Source organism: Xenopus tropicalis, chromosome 7 (assembly GCF_000004195.4).
Source record: "Xenopus tropicalis strain Nigerian chromosome 7, UCB_Xtro_10.0, whole genome shotgun sequence".
In the NCBI taxonomy this organism is placed as follows: domain Eukaryota; kingdom Metazoa; phylum Chordata; class Amphibia; order Anura; family Pipidae; genus Xenopus; species Xenopus tropicalis.
In genome coordinates this window covers 6609523-6630439 of record NC_030683.2, presented here as the reverse complement: position 1 = coordinate 6630439, position 20917 = coordinate 6609523, and the positions used below count along the sequence as shown (strand labels likewise).

At 48.4% G+C, this 20917-nt stretch overlaps 2 protein-coding genes across 8 annotated transcripts in view; one reads left to right on the top strand and one right to left on the bottom strand.

Moving 5' to 3' along the window:
- The window catches only part of LOC101733695 (C-type lectin domain family 2 member D-like), a 57911-nt gene extending 37265 nt beyond the window's left edge, over positions 1–20646 (bottom strand). Inside the window, exons 1-4 of one of the 2 annotated variants that reach the window (XM_031905409.1) lie at positions 20407–20646; positions 20032–20142; positions 18702–18877; positions 16949–17097 (exon numbers count right to left, since the gene is read on the bottom strand). In XM_031905409.1, the coding sequence (XP_031761269.1) occupies positions 16987–17097; positions 18702–18877; positions 20032–20142; positions 20407–20608 (600 nt within the window). In that variant the 5' untranslated portion in view covers positions 20609–20646 and the 3' untranslated portion in view covers positions 16949–16986. Of the gene's footprint in view, positions 1–16948; positions 17098–18701; positions 18878–20031; positions 20143–20406 lie in introns of those variants that run through there. The other variant, XM_031905408.1, reaches the window with a different exon arrangement.
- Positions 1–20917, top strand: part of a2ml1 (alpha-2-macroglobulin-like 1) — a 214001-nt gene that overhangs the window by 147259 nt on the left and 45825 nt on the right. The gene's annotated exons all lie outside the window — the stretch shown is intronic.

Sequence of the window (20917 nt, the reverse complement as noted above, 5' to 3'; positions counted from 1 at the left end):
ACTTGTACTTTGACACCTAATCTGGGTTTTTTTTTTTGTATTTTCTCTGCAACCAACTCCCTGCAATTTGTACTTTGACACCTAACTGGTTTTTATTGGTATTTTCTCTGCAACAACTCCCTGCAACTTGCTACTTTCCATACCTTAACTGGGTTTTTTTTGGTATTTTCTCCTGCAACAACTCCCTGCAACTGTACTTTGACACCTAATCTGTTTTTTTTTTTTGGTATTTTCTCCTGCAACAACTCCCTGCAATTTGTACTTTGAAACCTTAACTGGGTTTTTTTTGGTATTTTCTCCTGTCAACAACTCCCTGCAAACTGTACTTTGACACCTAATCTGGGTTTTTTTTTTGTATTTTCTCCTGGCAACAACTCCCTGCCAACTGTGTACTTTGACACCTTTAACTGGGGGTTTTTTGGTATTTTTTCTTCCTGCAACACTCCCGCAACTTGTATTTGACACCTAATCTGTTTTTTTTTTTTTTGTAATTTTCTTCCTGCAACAACTCCCCTGCAATTTGTACTTTGAAACCTTAACTGGTTTTTGGTATTTCTCCTGCACAACTCCCTGCAACTTGTACTTTGACAACCTTAATTCGGGTTTTTTTTTTGTATTTTCTCCTGCAACAAAACTCCCTGCAACTGTACTTTGACACCTTAACTGGGTTTTTTTGGTATTTTCTCCTGCAACAAACTCCCTGCAACTTGTACTTTGACACCTAATCTGTTTTTTTTTTTGTATTTTCTCCTGCAAACAACTCCCTGCAACTTGTACTTTGACACCTAATCTGGGTTTTTTTTGGTATTTTCTCCGCAACAACTCCTGCAACTTGTACTTTGACCACCTAATTCTGCGCGTTTTTTTTTTTTGTATTTTCTTCCTGCAACAACTTTCCCTGCAAACTTGTACTTTTGACCACCTTAACTGGGTTTTTTTTGGTATTTTCTCCATGCAACAAATCCCTGCAACTTTGTACTTTGACACCTAATCGTTTTTTTTTTTTGGTATTTTCTCCTGCAACAACTCCCTGCAACGTGTACTTTGACACCTTTAATCGGTTTTTTTTTGGTTTATTTTCTCCTGCAACAACTCCCTGCAACTTTGTACTTTGACACCTAATCTGTTTTTTTTTGGTATTTTCTCCTTGCAACAAACTCCCTGCAAATTTGTACTTGACACCTTAATTCTGGGTTTTTTTGGTATTTCTTCTCACTGCCCAACAACTTCCCGCAACCTGTACTTATTGACACCTAAATCTGGGTTTTTTTTGGTATTTTTCTTCCTGCCAACAAACTCCCTGCAACTTGTACTTTGACACCTTAACTGGTTTTTTTTTGGTATTTTCTCCTGCAACAACTCCCTGCAACTTGTACTTTGACACTTAATCTGGGGGTTTTTTTTATTTTCTCCTGCAACAACTCCCTGCAACTTGTACTTTGATACCTTAACTGGGTTTTTTTGCATTTTCTCCTGCAACTTGTAAAGATCAGGCAGCAGCACAGGACAGCTATGTGCAGACTGGTAACAGATACACAGGCAGGGGGGTGGGAGGGGTTTTCCCTGCTACAGCAGAGTTCAGCCTGTCAGTCAGAGCTGTGACCATTTCCTGTGGTGAGAATGGAATAGACACTCCCATCTCTCCATTTCAGTTTAGCTTCAGAGGAGTGAAGATCTCTCTGCAGCTCTGATATAAAAACGATTTTAGCAGGTAAAATGCATTTAAATCGTTTTTTTTCTGCAAGATTACATAGATTGAAGAAAGATGAATCATATAACTGAATATGAAGGTGATATGAAATGTCTCCTTTAATGTCACTGATCGGGCTGATCTTGCCTCCTGTCAAATACCTCACAAAGTTATAAAAGCACTATCTTTTCTCTCTGTCCCTACCCAGCACCTCCTTTCAAATTCAGCATTGAGCAGGAGGGGCTCGGAAGGGATCGTGAAAGAAAAGATTTTGCTGTGAGGATTTGACAGGAGGCCTTATTGGTGAGGGAGCAGAAGGAGTTGGGAACAATCAGTGAGATCTATGGAGGAGCAGGGGGCGGGGAACAATGGGTGCAGGGAGCAGGAGGAGCTGGGAACTATCTCCCTCTCTCATAGAGGGGGATACTATGTGAATAAAGTTGACCCCCTATTGTGTAACATAATAGGGATTTATTATAAGATCCCGTGGAAGGAAGTGCTCTATATCAAAATAAATATAATGAAGTAAAGTGAGCACATTAACCATAGTTCACTTGTGTAACTATAATCTAGGTAAACGAGTCATATCATACAGCCTCCGAGGTTCTCTGAATATAAATAGTATAGTATGAGTAGAAATAAAGTAGTCCCCCTAATTAGTTACTATAACATTTAGGTAGGGTCCAAACTTTATTCAGACTAATATTAAAATGTCCCCGATAGGAGAAACTCCCTTGGTTTCCGGCACTAAAATAAATATAATAGTTCTCCGTAATTAAATGTAGTTAGCCCCCCTAATTGTAACATATTAGGTAGGATATTATAATCGCCGAGGAGGTTCCTTATAATCACTATTATAATTTCAATAAAGGCCCTATTTGTAAACATAATGGGCATATTTATAAATATTATTACTTCTAACACGGAGGAAGAGTTCCCTCCTGGTGATAACTGGTATATGAGAGTGCTAATAAAAGTGCTCCCCTATTGTAACATTTAGGCGATTATTTATATAAGTACCGTACTCGCCATAGGTAATGTTACAGCATTCTCCTTATAATAGGGGGTATCATTATTCAAGTCATGTTATAATTATAAATAAAATTAAAGATGCCCCTCCTATTCCTTGTACACCATTTAGGGGAAATATTATAAGTCCCGCGGGAGGTGCGGCCTCTTATAATTATATTAGTGAAGTTAAAGTGCGCCCCCCTATTATATATTATCTCCTAATTGTAACATTTTTAGTGTGGCCAAAAATAATATGGGAAGCCCCGCAGAGGAGCGAGTACTTTATTCAGCCTTATAATATATAGTGAATTTATAACACTATAATATGTGAATACACGCCATCGCTCACACTCAATGAACGACGATAGCGCATCTACACATCCCTCTATACGTATAACGTATACCATAAGTTGTACAGATATAAGGAACCCCTCGGAGGGCATGTTAATCCCTCATCCCCTAATCACTGTTACCCAATCCTATGTGTAAACATATATCATCACGCACAGTGTGTGCCGACACATTCAAATACTATCCTTCGGGCACTTTAGATTATTTTCTAAGCCACGCCACCCTACCTATGAAGGATTAAAAAGGAGGATCACTCTAAATTAACATTATTAAGCTGAAAATCAACTCGAGTAGCCCGGACCTATTCTGTTATTAAAATCATCCTGTAACCATATCAGGTAATATGTGATTATTAAATCTAAAATATGCGGCGCGCGGTCACTCTCGAGTATGTCACTAAATATGTTCTATCATGGAATACTAATATCAATCCCTACCATCACATTATATTCGGTGAGCGGGCTTTGTAAATATAAACAAAATAAATAATAATATAAATATCCCTTAAGTATAGTTACCCAAATAACGACCCCTAGTGGTAAGCATATAAGGGATATTTATAAGTCCCCAGGAGGTCCTTTATAAAGTATATAGTGAATAAAGTGCCCCCTATTGTAACATATAGGGATATTATAAGCCCCCGAGGGGTTCCTTATAATTATAGTGAATAAAGTACCCCCTTTTGTAACATATAGGATATTATAAGCCCCCGAGAGTTTCTGATAATATATAGTGAATAAAGTACCCCCTATTGTAACATATAGGGATATTATAAGTCCCCGAGGAGTTCCTTATAATATATAGTGAATAAAGTGCCCCCTATTGTAACATATAGGGATATTATAAGCCACAGAGGAGTTCCTTATAATATATAGTGAATAAAGTGACCCTATTGTAACATATAGGGATATTATAAGCCCCCGAGGGGTTCCTTATAATATATAGTGAATAAAGTACCCCCTTTTGTAACATATAGGGATATTATAAGCCCCCGAGGAGTTTCTATAATATATAGTGAATAAAGTACCCCCTTTTGTAAAATATAGGGATATTATAAGCCCCCGAGGAGTTTCTTATAATATATAGTGAATAAAGTGACCCCTATTGTAACATATAGGGATATTATAAGCCACAGAGGAGTTCCTTATAATATATAGTGAATAAAGTGCCCCCTATTGTAACATATAGGGATATTATAAGCCCCTGAGGAGTTCCACGGTCTGGCCAGTCCTACACTCACTCACCCCCGGTCTGGCCTGTCCTACTCTCACTCACCCCCGGTCTGGCCTGTCCTTCACTCACTCACCCCCAGTCTGGCCTGTCCTACTCTCACTCACCCCCGGTCTGGCCAGTCCTACACTCACCCCCGGTCTGGCCAGTCCTACTCTCACTCACCCACGGTCTGGCCAGTCCTACACTCACTCACCCCGGGTCTGGCCAGTCCTACACTCACCCCGGGTCTGGCCAATCCTACTCTCACTAACCCCTGGTCTGGCCAGTCCTACTCTCACTCACCCCCGGTCTGGGCCAGTCCTACTCTCACTCACCCCCGGTCTGGCCAGTCCTACTCTCCACTCACCCCCCGGTCTGGCCAGTCCTACACTCACTCACCCCGGGTCTGGCCAGTCCTACACTCACTCACCCCCGGTCTGGCCAGTCCTACACTCACTCACCCCGGGTCTGGCCAGTCCTACACTCACTCACCCCCGGTCTGGCCAGTCCTACACTCACTCACCCCGGTCTGAGGAGCCAGATAATGAAGGCTTCCCTTGTAATATGCCCAGTTCTAGTAATTTAGCTACTGACGCATGGGTCACTCGGGAGGAAATTCAAAAGAGACTTGAACATGTAAAGGTAAACAAAGGTCCAGGGCCGGATGGGATTCATCCCAGGGTATTAAATGAGCTGAGCGCTGTGATTGCCAAACCTCTTCACTTAATTTTTCAGGATTCATTGAGGTCTGGCATGGTGCCAAGAGACTGGCGGATTGCTAATGTGGTGCCGTTATTTAAAAAGGGATCCCGTTCTCAGCCTGAAAACTATAGGCCTGTTAGTCTGACATCAGTAGTAGGAAAACTTTTGGAAGGGGTAATAAGGGATAGGATAGTTGAATACATTGCAGTTCACAATACTATTAGTTTGTGCCCCATGGTTTTATGCGTAACAGATCTTGCCAGACTAATTTAGTCGCCTTTTATGAGGAGGTGAGTAGGAACCTTGATGCTGGAATGGCAGTTGATGTCATCTACTTGGACTTTGCTAAAGTGTTTGATACAGTACCTCACAGAAGGTTAATGATCAAATTAAGGAATATTGGCCTAGAACATAATATTTGTAATTGGATAGAGAACTGGCTGAAGGATAGAGTACAAAGAGTGGGGTAAATGGAACATTTTCTAATTGGACCAGTGTGGTTAGTGGGTACCGCAGGGGTCAGTCCTTGGGCCTTTGCTGTTTAACTTGTTTATTAATGACCTGGAGGGGGGCATAGACAGTACTGTTTCTATTTTTGCTGATGACACTAAATTGGGCAAAACTATAAGTTCCATGCAGGATGTGCCGCTTTGCAGAGCGATTTGACAAAATTAGATAACTGGGCAGCAAACTGGGAAAATGAGGTTCAATGTTGATAAGTGCAAAGTTATGCACTTTGGTAGGAATAATATAAACGCAAACTATCTACTGAATGGTAGTGAGTTGGGGGGATCCTTAATGGAGAAGGATCTAGGGGTTTTTGTTGATAACAAGTTGTCTAATTCCAGGCAGTGTCATTCTGTGGCTACTAAAGCAAATAAAGTGCTGTCTTGTATAAAAAGGGCATTGACTCAAGGGATGAGAACATAATTTTGCCCCTTTATAGGTCCCTGGTAAGGCCTCACCGTGAGTATGGGGGCAGTTTTGGGCTCCAGTCCTTTAGAAGGATATTAATGAGCTGGAGAGAGTGCAGAGACTGCAACTAAACTGGTAAAGGGGATGGAAGGGTTAAACTATGGGGTTAGACTGTCGAGGTTGGGGTTGTTTTCTCTGGAAAAGAGGCGCTTGCGAGGGGACATGATTACTCTGTACAAGTACATTAGAGGGGATTATAGGCAGTTGGGGGATGTTCTTTTTTCCCATAAAAACAATCAGCGCACCAGAGGTCACCCCTTTAGATTAGAGGAAAGGAGTTTCCATTTGAAGCAGCGTAGGGGGTTCCTCACGGTGAGGGCAGTGAGGTTGGGGAATGCCCTTCCTAGTGATGTGGTAATGGCAGATTCTGTTAATGCCTATAAGAGGGGCCTGGATGAGTTCTTGATCAATCAGAATATCCAAGGCTATTGTGATACTAATATCTACAGTTAGTACTAGTGGTTGTATATATAGTTTATGTATGTGAGTGTATAGATTGGTAGGTGGGGGTTAGGTGTGCTGGGTTTACTTGGATGGGTTGAACTTGATGGACACTGGTCTTTTTTCAACCCTATGTAACTATGTAACTATGTAACTATGTAACACCCCCGGTCTGGCCAGTCCTACTCTCACTCACCCCCGGTCTGGCCAGTCCTACTCTCACTCACCCCCGGTCTGGCCAGTCCTACTCTCACTCACCCCCGGTCTGGCCAGTCCTACTCTCACTCACCCCCGGTCTGGCCAGTCCTACACTCACTCACCCCCGGTCTGGCCAGTCCTACTCTCACTCACCCCCGGTCTGGCCAGTCCTACTCTCACTCACCCCCGGTCTGGCCAGTCCTACACTCACTCACCCCCGGTCTGGCCAGTCCTACACTCACTCACCCCCGGTCTGGCCAGTCCTACACTCACTCACCCCCGGTCTGGCCAGTCCTACTCTCCACTCCACCCCCGGTCTGGCCAGTCCTACACTCACTCACCCCCGGTCTGGCCAGTCCTACTCTCACTCACCCCCGGTCTGGCCAGTCCTACTCTCACTCACCCCCGGTCTGGCCAGTCCTACTCTCACTCACCCCCGGTCTGGCCAGTCCTACTCTCACTCACCCCCGGTCTGGCCTGTCCTACACTCACTCACCCCCGGTCTGGCCTGTCCTACACTCACTCACCCCCGGTCTGGGCCTGTCCTACTCTCACTCACCCCGGTCTGGCCAGTCCTACTCTCACTCACCCCCGGTCTGGCCAGTCCTACTCTCACTCACCCCGGGTCTGGCCAGTCCTACACTCACTCAACCCGGGGTCTGGCCTGTCCTACACTCACTCACCCCCGGTCTGGCCTGTCCTACTCTCACTCACCCCCGGTCTGGCCAGTCCTACACTCACCCCCGGTCTGGCCTGTCCTACACTCACTCACCCCCGGTCTGGCCTGTCCTACTCTCACTCACCCCCGGTCTGGCCAGTCCTACACTCACTCACCCCGGGTCTGGCCTGTCCTACTCTCACTCACCCCCGGTCTGGCCTGTCCTACTCTCACTCACCCCCGGTCTGGCCTGTCCTACACTCACTCACCCCCGGTCTGGCCTGTCCTACTCTCACTCACCCCCGGTCTGGCCAGTCCTACTCTCACTCACCCCCGGTCTGGCCAGTCCTACACTCACTCACCCCCGGTCTGGCCAGTCCTACACTCACCCCCGGTCTGGCCAGTCCTACTCTCACCCCCGGTCTGGCCAGTCCTACTCTCACCCCCGGTCTGGCCAGTCCTACACTCACTCACCCCGGGACTGGCCTGTCCTACTCTCACTCACCCCCGGTCTGGCCAGTCCTACACTCACTCACCCCCGGTCTGGCCAGTCCTACACTCACCCCCGGTCTGGCCAGTCCTACACTCACTCACCCCGGGTCTGGCCTGTCCTACTCTCACTCACCCCCGGTCTGGCCTGTCCTACTCTCACTCACCCCCGGTCTGGCCTGTCCTACTCTCACTCACCCCCGGTCTGGCCTGTCCTACACTCACTCACCCCCGGTCTGGCCAGTCCTACACTCACCCCCGGTCTGGCCTGTCCTACACTCACTCACCCCCGGTCTGGCCTGTCCTACACTCACTCACCCCCGGTCTGGCCTGTCCTACACTCACTCACCCCCAGTCTGGCCTGTCCTACACTCACTCACCCCCGGTCTGGCCAGTCCTACACTTCACCCCGGTCTGGCCAGTCCTACACTCACTCACCCCCGGTCTGGCCTGTCCTACACTCACTCACCCCCCAGTCTGGCCTGTCCTACACTCACTCACCCCCGGTCTGGCCAGTCCTACACTCACCCCCGGTCTGGCCAGTCCTACACTCACCCCCGGTCTGGCCTGTCCTACACTCACTCACCCCCGGTCTGGCCAGTCCTACACTCTCACTTTCATCTGATTCATTAGGAATTCTACTGCTTCATTATACATCTTCAAAGCAACTGAGATTTACCTGCAACTTGCTTGCTTTCCCTGGAGATGCCAATATATTAGGTACCCCCAATAAATATAATCGCTTACCTTAGACCCTAAGGGCCGTGGCAGACGGGGAGATTATTTGCCCACGACAAATCTCCCTTGTCGCAGGCGACTAATCTTCCTGAAATGCCATCCCTCCGGCGAGTATGTAAATTGCCGGTGGGATGTCATACGTGGTGCCGCGATTTCCCCGAAATCGCGGAAGTTGCCTTGAGGGGAAACTTTGGGGAAATTGTGGCGCTGCGTATGCCATCCCACCGGCAATTTACATATTATTTTATTTCCCCTTGGAATTTATCTAATCACTTTGGACGTTGGCTCCAAGAGATACTATAATCTATAGCAGCAAAGGTAATTCCCTGTACTAAGCACAATTCAGCAGGAACAGCCCCCTAAGTTTGCTCATAGCCTGTACAGAGAGATACCATAAAACTATGGCACATAGGGATTCCCCTGTACTAAGCACAATTCAGCAGGAACAGCCCCCTAAGTTTGCTCATAGCCTGTACAGAGAGATACCATAAAACTATGGCACATAGGGATTCCCCTGTACTAAGCACAATTCAGCAGGAACAGCCCCCTAAGTTTGCTCATAGCCTGTACAGAGAGATACCATAAAACTATGGCACATAGGGATTCCCCTGTACTAAGCACAATTCAGCAGGAACAGCCCCCTAAGTTTGCTCATAGCCTGTACAGAGAGATACCATAAAACTATGGCACATAGGGATTCCCCTGTACTAAGCACAATTCAGCAGGAACAGCCCCCTAAGTTTGCTCATAGCCTGTACAGAGAGATACCATAAAACTATGGCACATAGGGATTCCCCTGTACTAAGCACAATTAAGCAGGAACAGCCCCCTAAGTTTGCTCATAGCCTGTACAGAGAGATACCATAAAACTATGGCAGCATAGGGATTCCCCTGTACTAAGCACAATTAAGCAGGAACAGCCCCCTAAGTTTGCTCATAGCCTGTACAGAGAGATACCATAAAACTATGGCACATAGGGATTCCCCTGTACTAAGCACAATTCAGCAGGAACCGCCCACTAGTGCTCACCTGACCGTGTGTGCTGCTGGGTGCTGATCGCAGTTTGTGTGGTGCTCGTTGAGCTCAATCATGAGCAATTGCAGCCCTGGAGGGTGTGGTGCGCCCAGGGATGCTGATCCAGGAAAGCCCCAGGCCTCATCTGAGTCACCTAGGCCCCGGGGTGCTTCTGCAGAAGGAGGAGTTTCTGAGGGGCCCCAAGCGGAGTCCCCAGTGCAAGTTGCGGGGTTTAACCCTGATATGCTGCCGCATGAACCGGGATTCCAGGAAAATCTGGCTAAAGGAATTCTGAAGTTTAAGGAGAAAAGGGCTGAGCTTGCGGCTCTGAAATCTCTAATAAAGACCAAGAGGTACGAGTGCGCTAAGGCCTACAGCCTGGCCCGGCCCCGCAAGAAGGTAGAAATTGCTGCCCTGTGCGACAAGCAGCGCACTCTGGAGCGGGAGCTGGACTTCCTTGGCAAGGGAATCGGTGCGGTAAAGGAATCGTTTGATAATGCCGAGCGGTTCCGGGAGATGGAGCAGAGACGCCAGGAGGAAAAATACAGGGCATCGCTGAGAAGCAGAGCCATTACAGAGGTGTCCAGCGATGAGGAGCCTGAAAGCTCTGGGGCCCTCCAGCCAAACCGGCCAGCTCCAAAGAGCCCTGGGAACCCCACTGGCACTCCTACTGGTACCCCCACTGGTACCCCCTCAGGTACACCGGGCCTCCTAAGGGAGATCAGGCAGGTGGAGTCTCCTTGCTCCCTGAGGCCGCAAAAAATGGTCTTTTCTACTGATGAAATTGATGATATTGACCCCAAGGAAAAGGTGAAACCAAAGGAAAAGAAACAGCAGCTGGAAGTAAGTAGCTTTGTCTACACAGAATCTGATTTCCCTGTCCTGCCCTCACCCCAAAATCAGCCTATGTCTATGGGTGTCTCCCAGGCTGCCCCTCAGTCCGCTGAGGATGTTGGGGTGCAGTCAGCCCCTGCTGCGTTGGCCAGTTGGGCACAAAAAGCAAATGCCAATGTGGCTGCAGCAGGGAAAAGTGAGAATCTGCCATCTGGGAGGAATGCAGGGCAGCCGGCGCAGAAAATGGCTGAAAAGGAGTCAGTTTGCCACACTGCTGCAAACATCGGTGCAGAACAACTAGCGGGCCCTGAGGGTGACATCTCACAGCAGCCAGAGGCCACTACATCCACTACTGTGTCTCTCCCAGAGCAGGAAAAAGCCAGTTGTGATGGGAACAACTCGGAGCGGAACCATAAAGGCAAAGCTGCAGTCGCTGAGCAGCAGGAGGAACAGCGAAAGGGAAAGAAGAAGAAGGAGACCAAGCCTGCTCCTAAATCTGGCAGGAAGAAGGCGGCTGCAAAAGACTCTGCAGCGGACTCTTGTAGTTCAGCAATTCCAACTGCTGCCATTTCCAATGGTGCAAGTGTGTGTGGGCGTGACTGCAGTGAGGGGATCGGTGAGCGACTGCCTGAGGCTGGTGAGTGCACTGGGAATGTGAATTCTGTGGGTGTAAATGTGTGTGGGGGGAAAGTGTTGGGGGGCTCGGGTCCAACTGTGCAAGGGTCAAATGCTGTTGTGCAAGAGGTGAATGTGGGTGCAGATACAAGTGTTGTGGGTGCAGGTATGAGTGCTGTGGGTACAAGTGCTGTGGGTGCAGGTACAAGTGCTGTGGGTACAAGAGCTGTGGGTGCTGGTACAAGAGCTGTGGGTGCAGGTATGAGTGCTGTGGGTGCAGGTATGAGAGCTGTGGGTGCAGATATGAGTGCTGTGGGTGCAGGGGTGAATGACCCAACTGGTGCAGTTAATGCCACAGCGGCGGGTGTGAGTGCAGCGAATGAGGTGGCGGGAGTGAGTGGCCAAAGCTTTGCTAATATTGTCCGTGGCAAGGCTAAAGGGCCTGGCAGTGTGAATGTGGCGAAGGTGGCAGTGAGTGGGGCGCGTGTGGGGTGACAAACCTGCAGTGGGGAATTACCCCCGACGTGGGAGGATCTACCCCGCAGACTCGGGGAGGCGCAGGAATGTGGTGCGGTTGCAGTGGGAGGGGGAGGGTCCCTTGCCTGAGGGAAATATTGTTATTGATAAGATCTGTGATATGGGCTTCACTGCAAATGATATTTATTGTTTTGTGCATAACAAAGTGTTCAAAGATTACACAATCAGCTTCATGAGGCCCCAGGAGTTAGATGAATTCTGGGAAAAGTTTAGGGATGCCACAGGGATGTGGGAGGGGTTTCGGGCAGTGCCCGTGTCTAGGCCTGGGGTCTGCAAGGTCACCATTCTAATAGAGAATGAGTCCATCCCCCCCGCAGACCTTAAGATCTGGCTCAGAAGGTATGGGGATGTGATAGGGGAGCTGGAGAGGGACTTTGGGTACAGGGGGATATGGACGGGGGGCTGGCAGGCTAAGGTGCGCCTACGCACAGTAGGCAATGTCACCCAGCACATCCCCAGCTCCGCATACATTGGCCGGGATTTAGTCTGCTGCTTTTATCCCGGGCAGCCCAGGGAATGTTGGAAGTGCGGTTCCACCAGGCATTTCAGTATTAGTTGCGATGTACTGAAATGCGCCATGTGCCTTGGGGTAGGTCATGTGGCAAAGCACTGTCCCAAAAGCATCCGGTGCAACTTGTGCGGAGAGCTCGGCCATGCGTACGGTTCCTGTCCTATGTCGTGGCAAAGCATTGAGGAGGAATACCGCGAGGAAATGGGGGTGCTGGAGTCCGAGGCCACACAGGGTCAGGTGGTTGGGGAAGCTCAGCCTGTGCCTGATCCTGACCCCCCGTTCATCCCCCATAATTCATCTCAGCCTTCCCATGGCCCCCAGCCTCCCCAGGGCCCCCAGCCTTCCCGGGCCCCGCAGTCTTCCCAGGCCCCGCAGTCTTCCCGGGCCCCGCAGTCTTCCCGGGCCCCGCAGTCTTCCCGGGCCCCACAGTCTTCCCAAGCCCCGCAGTCCTCCACATCCGTTAGGGCAACACGGGGAAGGGGGAGAGGACAACCTAGTGGACGGTCACTAATGTCCCAAAGGGTAGTTCAGGAGACCCCCCCTTCTGAGCGGCCTAGTGCGGCTAACAACACATTGGGGGATTGGGTCAAAGTAGGCGAACCCCAGAAAGCCACCTTGGCCAAGCAAAAGGCTACCAACTCGAGTGGGGGGAATCACAGAAAGAAAGAGGAGAGGGCAGAGGGTGCCCATGCAAAGGAGGGGGCTGATCCCTTTCCTTTATCCGTAAATAGATTTGCTCCTTTATCTTGGGGGGAGAGGGCAGAGTTGGAGGAGGAGGAGGAGCTAAACAGGGAGCTTGGCCAGTCTGATAACGCCAACTCTTCCTCTTCGGAATTGAGGACATAAGTCCTGCTGAAGCTGAAAAGCTTCCATCTGGTCTCTCTGCAAAGAGGGAATGCTCTGACGATGATAGGAAGGTAAAAAGGAGGGTGGAACCTCCTCATCTTAATCACCCTGTAAATGGCTGTTCCCCCTCCGATACGTGTCGTGACCATTAATGTCGCGAGCGTTAAGTCTGTAGGTGCAAGAGACACGGCCTTCTTTTTTCTCTCCCGAGTTGAGGCAGACATTTTATTTTTGCAAGAGACCAGATTATGCAATCTTCAGGTGCTCCATAGGGCCAAGAAGGAATGGGTGCACGGTCCTTCCTACTGGTCTCTTGCGGCCGAGATGTACAGCGGAGTGGCGGTCCTTTTTAAGACCAGTAAGGTAACAGTCAAACGGGTGATTGAGGTAGAGATGGGCAGATGTATGGTCTTAGACGTCCTGCTGAATGGGCAGAATCTTCGCCTTATTAATGTGTACGGTCCTCAGACCCTAAAGGCGAGGAGGGACCTGTTTAGCAGGATTAAGCCCTTTCTTTTTACAGCCCGGCCGATAATTTTTGGCGGTGACTTTAACACCGTGACTAGGCCTATGGATAGGGGAGGTGCCGCAGGTCGGCTGGGCTACGATAGCATTTACCTGAATAGCATAGTTAGTCAGGCCGGCCTAGAGGATGTGCACATTCGCCACTTCCCTGACCGCACGGGTTTCACTTTTTATAGAGGAACATGTAGAAGTAGGATAGACAGGTTTTTTGTTAAACAGGACTTCATAGTGTCTCCTCCTGAGGTGACAGCCGTGGAGTTCTCCGATCACTGTATGGTGAGTGTGTCCTTGAATGTTTCAGAGTCCCCTCAGAGGGGAAGGGGTCTTTGGCGCCTGAATTCGGCCCTCCTGGGGAGGAGTGTGTAAATCAGTCCTTCAGGGAGTTCTTTCAGGCTCAGGAATCCTTATTAGATCTGTGCAACACTAAGGCGGAGTGGTGGGAGATGGTCAAAAAGAGGGCAGCAGGACTCTTTCGAGGCCTAGCAAACAAGATACAAATTGATAAAGATCGTGCCTACCAATCTCTCAGGAGAAAGTTAGACAGACTGGTGTCTGATGGGGCCCAAGGTGGGGAAGTTGCCAGGGTCCGTGCCCTCATGAAGGAGTATCAGTATGACAGGTACTCTTCCCTGGTTTTGGAGAGGGACTACGGGAAGCACCACTCGCCCGACCCTTACCAAAACTGCCGGGAAGTGTTTTCCCGCAAGTCCATACACGGCTTGCAAAACGAGGCTGGGGTGCTAGAGACTTCGGTCCCTGGTATTCTCAGAGTTGTTAAGAACTACTATGCTAAACTCCTGAAGGGGCAGGGGCTCTCCCGGGCCAGTATGTCTTCCTTTCTGGAAGAGACCCCTATTCTGCAAGATGAGAATATTTCTTTTGACGAATTGGAGTGTGAGATTGGAGTTGAGGAGGTCAGGAAGGCAATTGAAGGCTTAGGCCTCAAAAAGTCTCCAGGGCCTGACGGTTTAACAGCCGAATTTTATAAACAGTTTGTTGATGTCCTGGCCCCTCGTCTCACAGAGGTATTCAATAGCACCCTGGAAGAGGGCCTACTCCCTCCCTCTATGAGACACTCAGCTCTTATTCTCCTCACCAAGGGTTTGGACCAGTCTAAGGTTGAGAACTGGCGCCCCATCGCTCTTCTCAATACAGACCGAAAGATTCTGGCAAAGGTCATGTTCAACCGCCTTTTTCCTTTTGCAGAAAGGCTTCTTTCCCCCTCTCAGCACTGCACAGTGAAGGGCCGCAGCACCTTTTCCGCTGTCCTTGGCATCCGGGAGGTCCTAGAGCGGTGCAGGATCTGCGAGTGGGGTAAGTATCTGCTGACTTTGGATCAGTCAAAGGCTTTCGATAGGGTAAACCACGAGTATCTCTGGTTGCTCCTTGACAGGTACGGTCTTCCGGGTAAATTTGTTAATTGGCTAAAGATTTTGTATAAAGGGGCCGAGAGTTTCCCACTTGTGAATGGTTGGTCCGGGGAGAGCTTTGGGGTTTCTTCTGGGGTCCGACAGGGCTGTCCTTTGAGCCCTTTGCTTTATGTATTTGCCATTGATCCCCTCATAAGGCGGATAGAGTGCGATGCATTAGCAGGGGTTCCTCTGTCTCCCGGGAGGGCCCTGAAGGTCTCCGCTTATGCAGACGATGTCACAGTAGTCGTGTCTAGTGGGGAGGAGGCAGAGACTGTGGCACGGGTGCTAAGGGACTACTCAAGGGCCTCTGGGTCCTTGATTAATCAGAATAAGTGCAAAACTTTCTGGATGGGGAAGGGAGATCCTGCCTTCGATCTTCCGGATGTCTTCCCAGTGGCCCAGCCCAAAATTAAAATTCTTGGTATCGAATTTGGCCATGGCGATTATGCCAAGCAAATTTGGGAGGGCAAGTTGGAAACCGCATCTGTTCTGGTGAACCGGTGGAAAGGGTTGAAATTTACCCTCAGAGAAAGGGTGGATCTTATCAAAACCTACCTGATTCCAATCTTTTTGTATCTCAGCCATGTGTGCCTTTTGCCAGAAGCTTTCTACGTTAAGATCAAAGGTCTCTTCTTCCAACTGTTATGGGGGAATAAGACAAACCTCATCAAAAGAAATATTACCTACCTACAAAGGAAGGAGGGGGGTCTCGGTTATGGTGAACCCCGTTGTGTTCTTCGTGAACACCTTTATTAAGTATAACTATAACAACCTCCTGTTGGAGAAGCCTCCTTTGTGGGTGGAGATCTTCAGAGTTTGGGCCCTTCCTTTTCTTGAGTGTTGGAAGAGAGGCGGCTTGGTAAAGAGCATGCGTGCTCCTCATGCCCCTCTCCCGCCTTATGTTGCCGTGAGTCTGAAGGTGATGAGGCGGTGGTGTGTGTCTGTTGGGGAGATCAGGGCTTCTCCAAGAAGGGACATCGATAGGAGAGTCTTGGGTTCCTACTTTCATGCATCACTGGCCCTGAAAGACTGTCCAGACGAGGTGTTGAGATCAGGGCTCTCTTTAGTCAATTCCCCAAGGGTTCCCCCGAAGCTCAGGGATGTCGTCTGGCGCTCCTTCCACGGGAAGCTCTATGTTAATGGGAATCTGAAGTACAGACGCACTGATGACCGTGACTGCCCACGAGAGGAATGCTCTGGGGAAGTGGAAACGATGGACCACTTCTTGCTTCAGTGCCCCTTTAACATAGATGTTTACAAACAAGTCTCTGCTGCCTTGTGCATTCCTTGCCTCTCTGGTTGTAATTACCAGGAGTGGGCCTATGGGGCATTCAAGCGACACAGGGGGTATGATTTGGGCACTCTTTTCTTAGTCAGCTCTGTTGTCCGCTTTTACACCTGGAACACACGGTGCAAGGTTTCTCTCAGGCGTGAAGTCCTCCCCTGTCCAGTGGTGGTGGATATGGTACTGGGTGAGCTCGGGAAGATACGCTCTTTGGAGAGACAAAGGATGGATGAAGCAAGGTGGAAGGGTCTGTGGAGGGGCATTCAGTTTGACCCACCGTGAGTCTCTTGCTAATTCGGATGTCTCTTTGGTGTTGGGCTAGTTCTTTTCACCCCCCTTAGATTTTTGCCTTCGTCGTATTTTTCTGATGGGGCTTCATACAGTTTTAGGTGAGTAGCCCAATCTTTTGCCTTCCTGGAGTCAGAGCCATGTTTTGTGTATATAGTTGTTTATAGTAGAGTGGCCCCCAGCCAGGCTGAGCCGCTCATTGAAGTTGAGTTAAAGTTGGAAATTGAGCAGCGTTGTATAGCTCAGGTGCGACTATACATCAGCTTTGTAACATTTGTACAGTTGCCCACAGAGCAAGCGGATACGTTTATAGGATAAGCTAATTATGTTTACTGCATGTAAATATATTTAATGCTTTTGCTTATTTGTTATGTTATTTTAAGCTTTATTGTATTAGGATGCAAGAACTCAATAAACAAAAAATTTCCCCTGTACTAAGCACAATTAAGCAGGAACAGCCCCCTAAGTTTGCTCATAGCCTGTACAGAGAGATACCATAAAACTATGGCACATAGGGATTCCCCAGTACTAAGCACAATTCAGCAGGAACAGCCCCCTAAGTTTGCTCATAGCCTGTATAGAGAGATACCATAAAACATGTTTATTACATGAGAATACCTATGCTGCCAATCAGCAGGAACAGCCTCCTAATACTTACGTATTTCTGAACATGGATCCATTTGCCCAGACCCACCCCGGCTCATCAGTGTCTCTGTACAGCCCAATCCAGTGGTCATTGAGCCCCCTGTGTCTCCTTAGGAAATCCTACAATGACAGAACATTAGCTGTGAGAAACAGAATCTCAACCAATCCACTTCTACAGCAAATACAAACAGTCTTGTAAATAAAAAGTGCCAATTAGCCATTTCCAAATTAAAGGAATAATGACAGCACCTTGCACACAGAGCCATTATGCCCACCCACCTGCCCTCAGTTCTATAAGTTAGCCTGCCTGTGTGCATGGATACTGAGAGCTTTATTGTTGGATTATAGGGCATTAACCAATGCAGCAGTATATATATCATTTTATTTGTAGCCATAAACCGACCTTGTACAGCTGGAATACTATACACATGGGTGTACAGGGGCACAGATACCTTTGGGCACATTGGCAAATGTTTTGGACACTGCTCCCAGGCCCAGATTTGTGGAGAGGTCACAAAGTCCTGGGCCTAGGGTGGCACAAATTTTTCTCCCATACAGAGCAATGGGGACCTCTCCCCACTGCTCCATATGCAACATTAAACTTTCATGCATGTGTGTGCTCACTTGCACGGAGGGGGGTCGACGAATGGGGCTGGCTTAGGGGCGCCCAGATTAGAAATCCCTACAGATCTGCACATGGAGACCAACCAGTAGGTCCCTGGTACAGCACCATCCATATGAAAAGCTAAATACATCTCAGTGTACTGGGAACAGCACCTAAAGGCCCCTTAAATAGCACCCCACAGACTTGAATGGAGATCCCATATCAAACATGGGTGTAATCAGCAGGCAGAACAACTGTGAAACTCCTGCATCGACCGACATGCACTGCTACAAGTTCTTATCAGGCAGTTTCCATTCAAGCCTATGGGAGAGCTTGGGCACTGTGTGTAATAAAAACATCGCACTTAAAACTCCCAAAGTTGCCCCGAATTCTGCTGCCTTTACACGGACATGGTGGAAATAATATACTTCGAATTAGATATAATAGGGTTGATTCACTAAAGTGCGTTAAAACATGCGCTATTTGTAGCATGCGTTAAAAATTTTATCACGTCTAATTTTTCACGTTTTAACGCACGATTCACTAAAAGTATATCTGGGTTAATTTAGACATGATGCTGCTTGCGTTATTTAAGTCGCGAAGACTATTTTTGTGCGGTATTTGACGGAACGCGCGCTAATTAACGTACGAGCGATACTTATTGCGCACACGCCTTATTAGCCATACACAGCATTACGCTCGTAAAAGTACTTTTCTGAAAATGCCCATTTCCCTGCAAACTGGCGGCTGCGTCACTCTGGGGGAAACACAGACTGAATAAATCCCACTGCAAAGTCCATATTTTATTGCCAAAAGCTCATGAACTGTACTTTTCTATAATTACCGCTTGCCCCAAGTAGGGACTAATGCGATATTTAGCGCGTCTAAGTGTTTGTGAATCATGCGATCATATTCTTTTCATTCACCAATTTACACAATGCATTAAAATGAACACATGTGGTTGCACACTATTTAACGCACGCGATATGCGACTTAACGCATGCAACAATACTTTAGCGAATCACACGTTTTTTTTCGCATCAATTTTAACGCAAAAAAGCACGCGATAAGTGTTATCGCACCTTAGTGAATCAACCCTAATATGTTTCTGATTACTCACCAGTTCCTCCTGGGTGTCGATGAGAGAGAGAGATGCATTGTGGGAAACACAGAAGCTCTGGCTGTTGTTCCACTCATCGTACGTCTCAGCGAAATAGTAACATTTCCCCCGGTACCAGATCCAGTCCTCCTCACAGGGGGCAGAATAGTGATATACTGGGCAGGGTTGATGGGTACCTGATAAGAAAGGGTTATAGTTAAAGGAGAAGGAAAGGTTAAGTCACTTGGGGGTGCCAAAATGTTAGGCACCCCCAAGTGACTTAAATCGCATACTTTTTACCCCGGGCTGGTGCCCCTGTTCAGAGAGAACAGCACCAGCCCGGGGTAGCTGCGAGCGCTTCCTCTTCCATATTCGCTGCGCCCGCATGCACAGTAGAGTGAAAAAGCCGAACTTAAACATAGAAGTCGGCTTTTCACTCTACTGCGCATGTGCCGGCCCACGGATTTCGCCGGCAGCGCAAAGCCGGAAGGAGGAAGGCTCGCTGCAGGTACCCCGGGCTGGTGCTGTTTTCTCCTAACAGGGGCACCAGCCCGGGGTACAAGGTAAGCGATTTAAGTCACTTGGGGGTGCCTAACATTTTGGCACCCCCAAGTGACTTAGCCTTCTCCTTTAAATAGACACTGCCGTGATATTTATGGGGCACTTTGTATCTCTAAATGACACTGTTACACAGCAAATAATTCCCTCTGCCATTTAACCTTTTATTCTTGTACCAACAAATGTATTTGTAGCTGTAATATTGGTGTGTAGGCGCCATCTCAGTGCATTGTGCCTGAGTCTGAGCTTTCAGCCAGCGCTACCCATTAGAACTGCTTTCAGCTAACCTATTGTTTCTCCTACTCCCATGTAACTGGAGGAGTCCCAAGCCGGACTTGGATTTCTTACTATTGAGTGCTATTCTGATACCTACTGGGAGCTGCTATCTTGCTCCCTTCCCATTGTTCTGCTGATCGGCTGCTGGGGGTGAGGGGGGGGATATCACTCCAACTTGCAGCGCAGCAGTAAAGTGTGAGTGAAGTTTATCAGAGCAAGAATATGGCTAGCCCCATGGGAAGAACAGATTACAATGCAGATATCTGCCGGAGAAGCCCATGAGTTAATTCCATTAAGGGGAAGTGATCGGCCAATGACCTTTACACTATGGGAAACAAGTTCTGCAGTTACAGCCCCAGTAATAAAATAGAGACATAGTTCAGCATTTCCCCATAACAATGTTGTCAGTGAATAACACAAGAATACAATTAATAACCCTAACTAAGTACTAAGCCATTGGGTTTGTACATATAATCAACGTTGTTGTGTTCCCCACTTACTGGTGCCCAGAACTCACCTCTGAGGGACACAGTAACAGCCAAAGCCACAACCACAAGGACTAAAACTGCAAAGATACAGATCACTGGCACCAAAGGAACACGGAGGGAGCAGAGGGGTTTCTGTAAAACTGTCAAAAATACAAATATGTGAGAAATGAACCAAATATAAAGCTTTAACCCTCACTCAGACTCTCTCACAGACACGGGAATGGGTTCCTGCACAGTTACTGCTTGGCTTTCCCTCCATGACACGTGTAACATATATAAAATATAACTCTACAGTCAGTAATTATAATATGTTGCAGCCCCATAAAGGAACCACAGGCCCCCAGCCGCACAACCCAGCGTCTAAATATTTGCCTGTACCCCGTGATTCCCTTCCCCAAACTCACCTGAACGATCCCTCCGCTCTGCAGACAGCTTAACTATCGGCGATGAGAGAAGGGGGTCCGGCCCCTCTGCTCTCTCCTGATCCGGCGCAGTAATCCCCTTGTCTGTGTCACAATACACACTGTACAAGCCTAGGGGTTCTAGCCCCTCCGCTTTCTCCTGATCCAGCGGAGTAATCTCGGGGTAACAGTCCCGCACCCCCATGTCTGCGTCACAATACGCACTATACAAGCCTAGGGGTTCTAGCCTCTCCGCTTTCTCCTGATCCGGTGGAGTAATCCCGGGGGGTACAGTCCTGCACCCCCTTGTCTGCATTGCAATACGCACTACACAAACCTAGGGGTTCTAGCCCCTCTGCTTTCTCCTGATCTGGCGGAGTAATCCTGGGGTAACAGTCCCGCACCCCCTTGTCTGTGTCACAATACACACTATACAAGCCTAGGGGTTCTAGCCTCTCCGCTTTCTCCTGATCCGGCGGCGTAATCGCGGGGGGACAGTCCCACACCCCCTTGT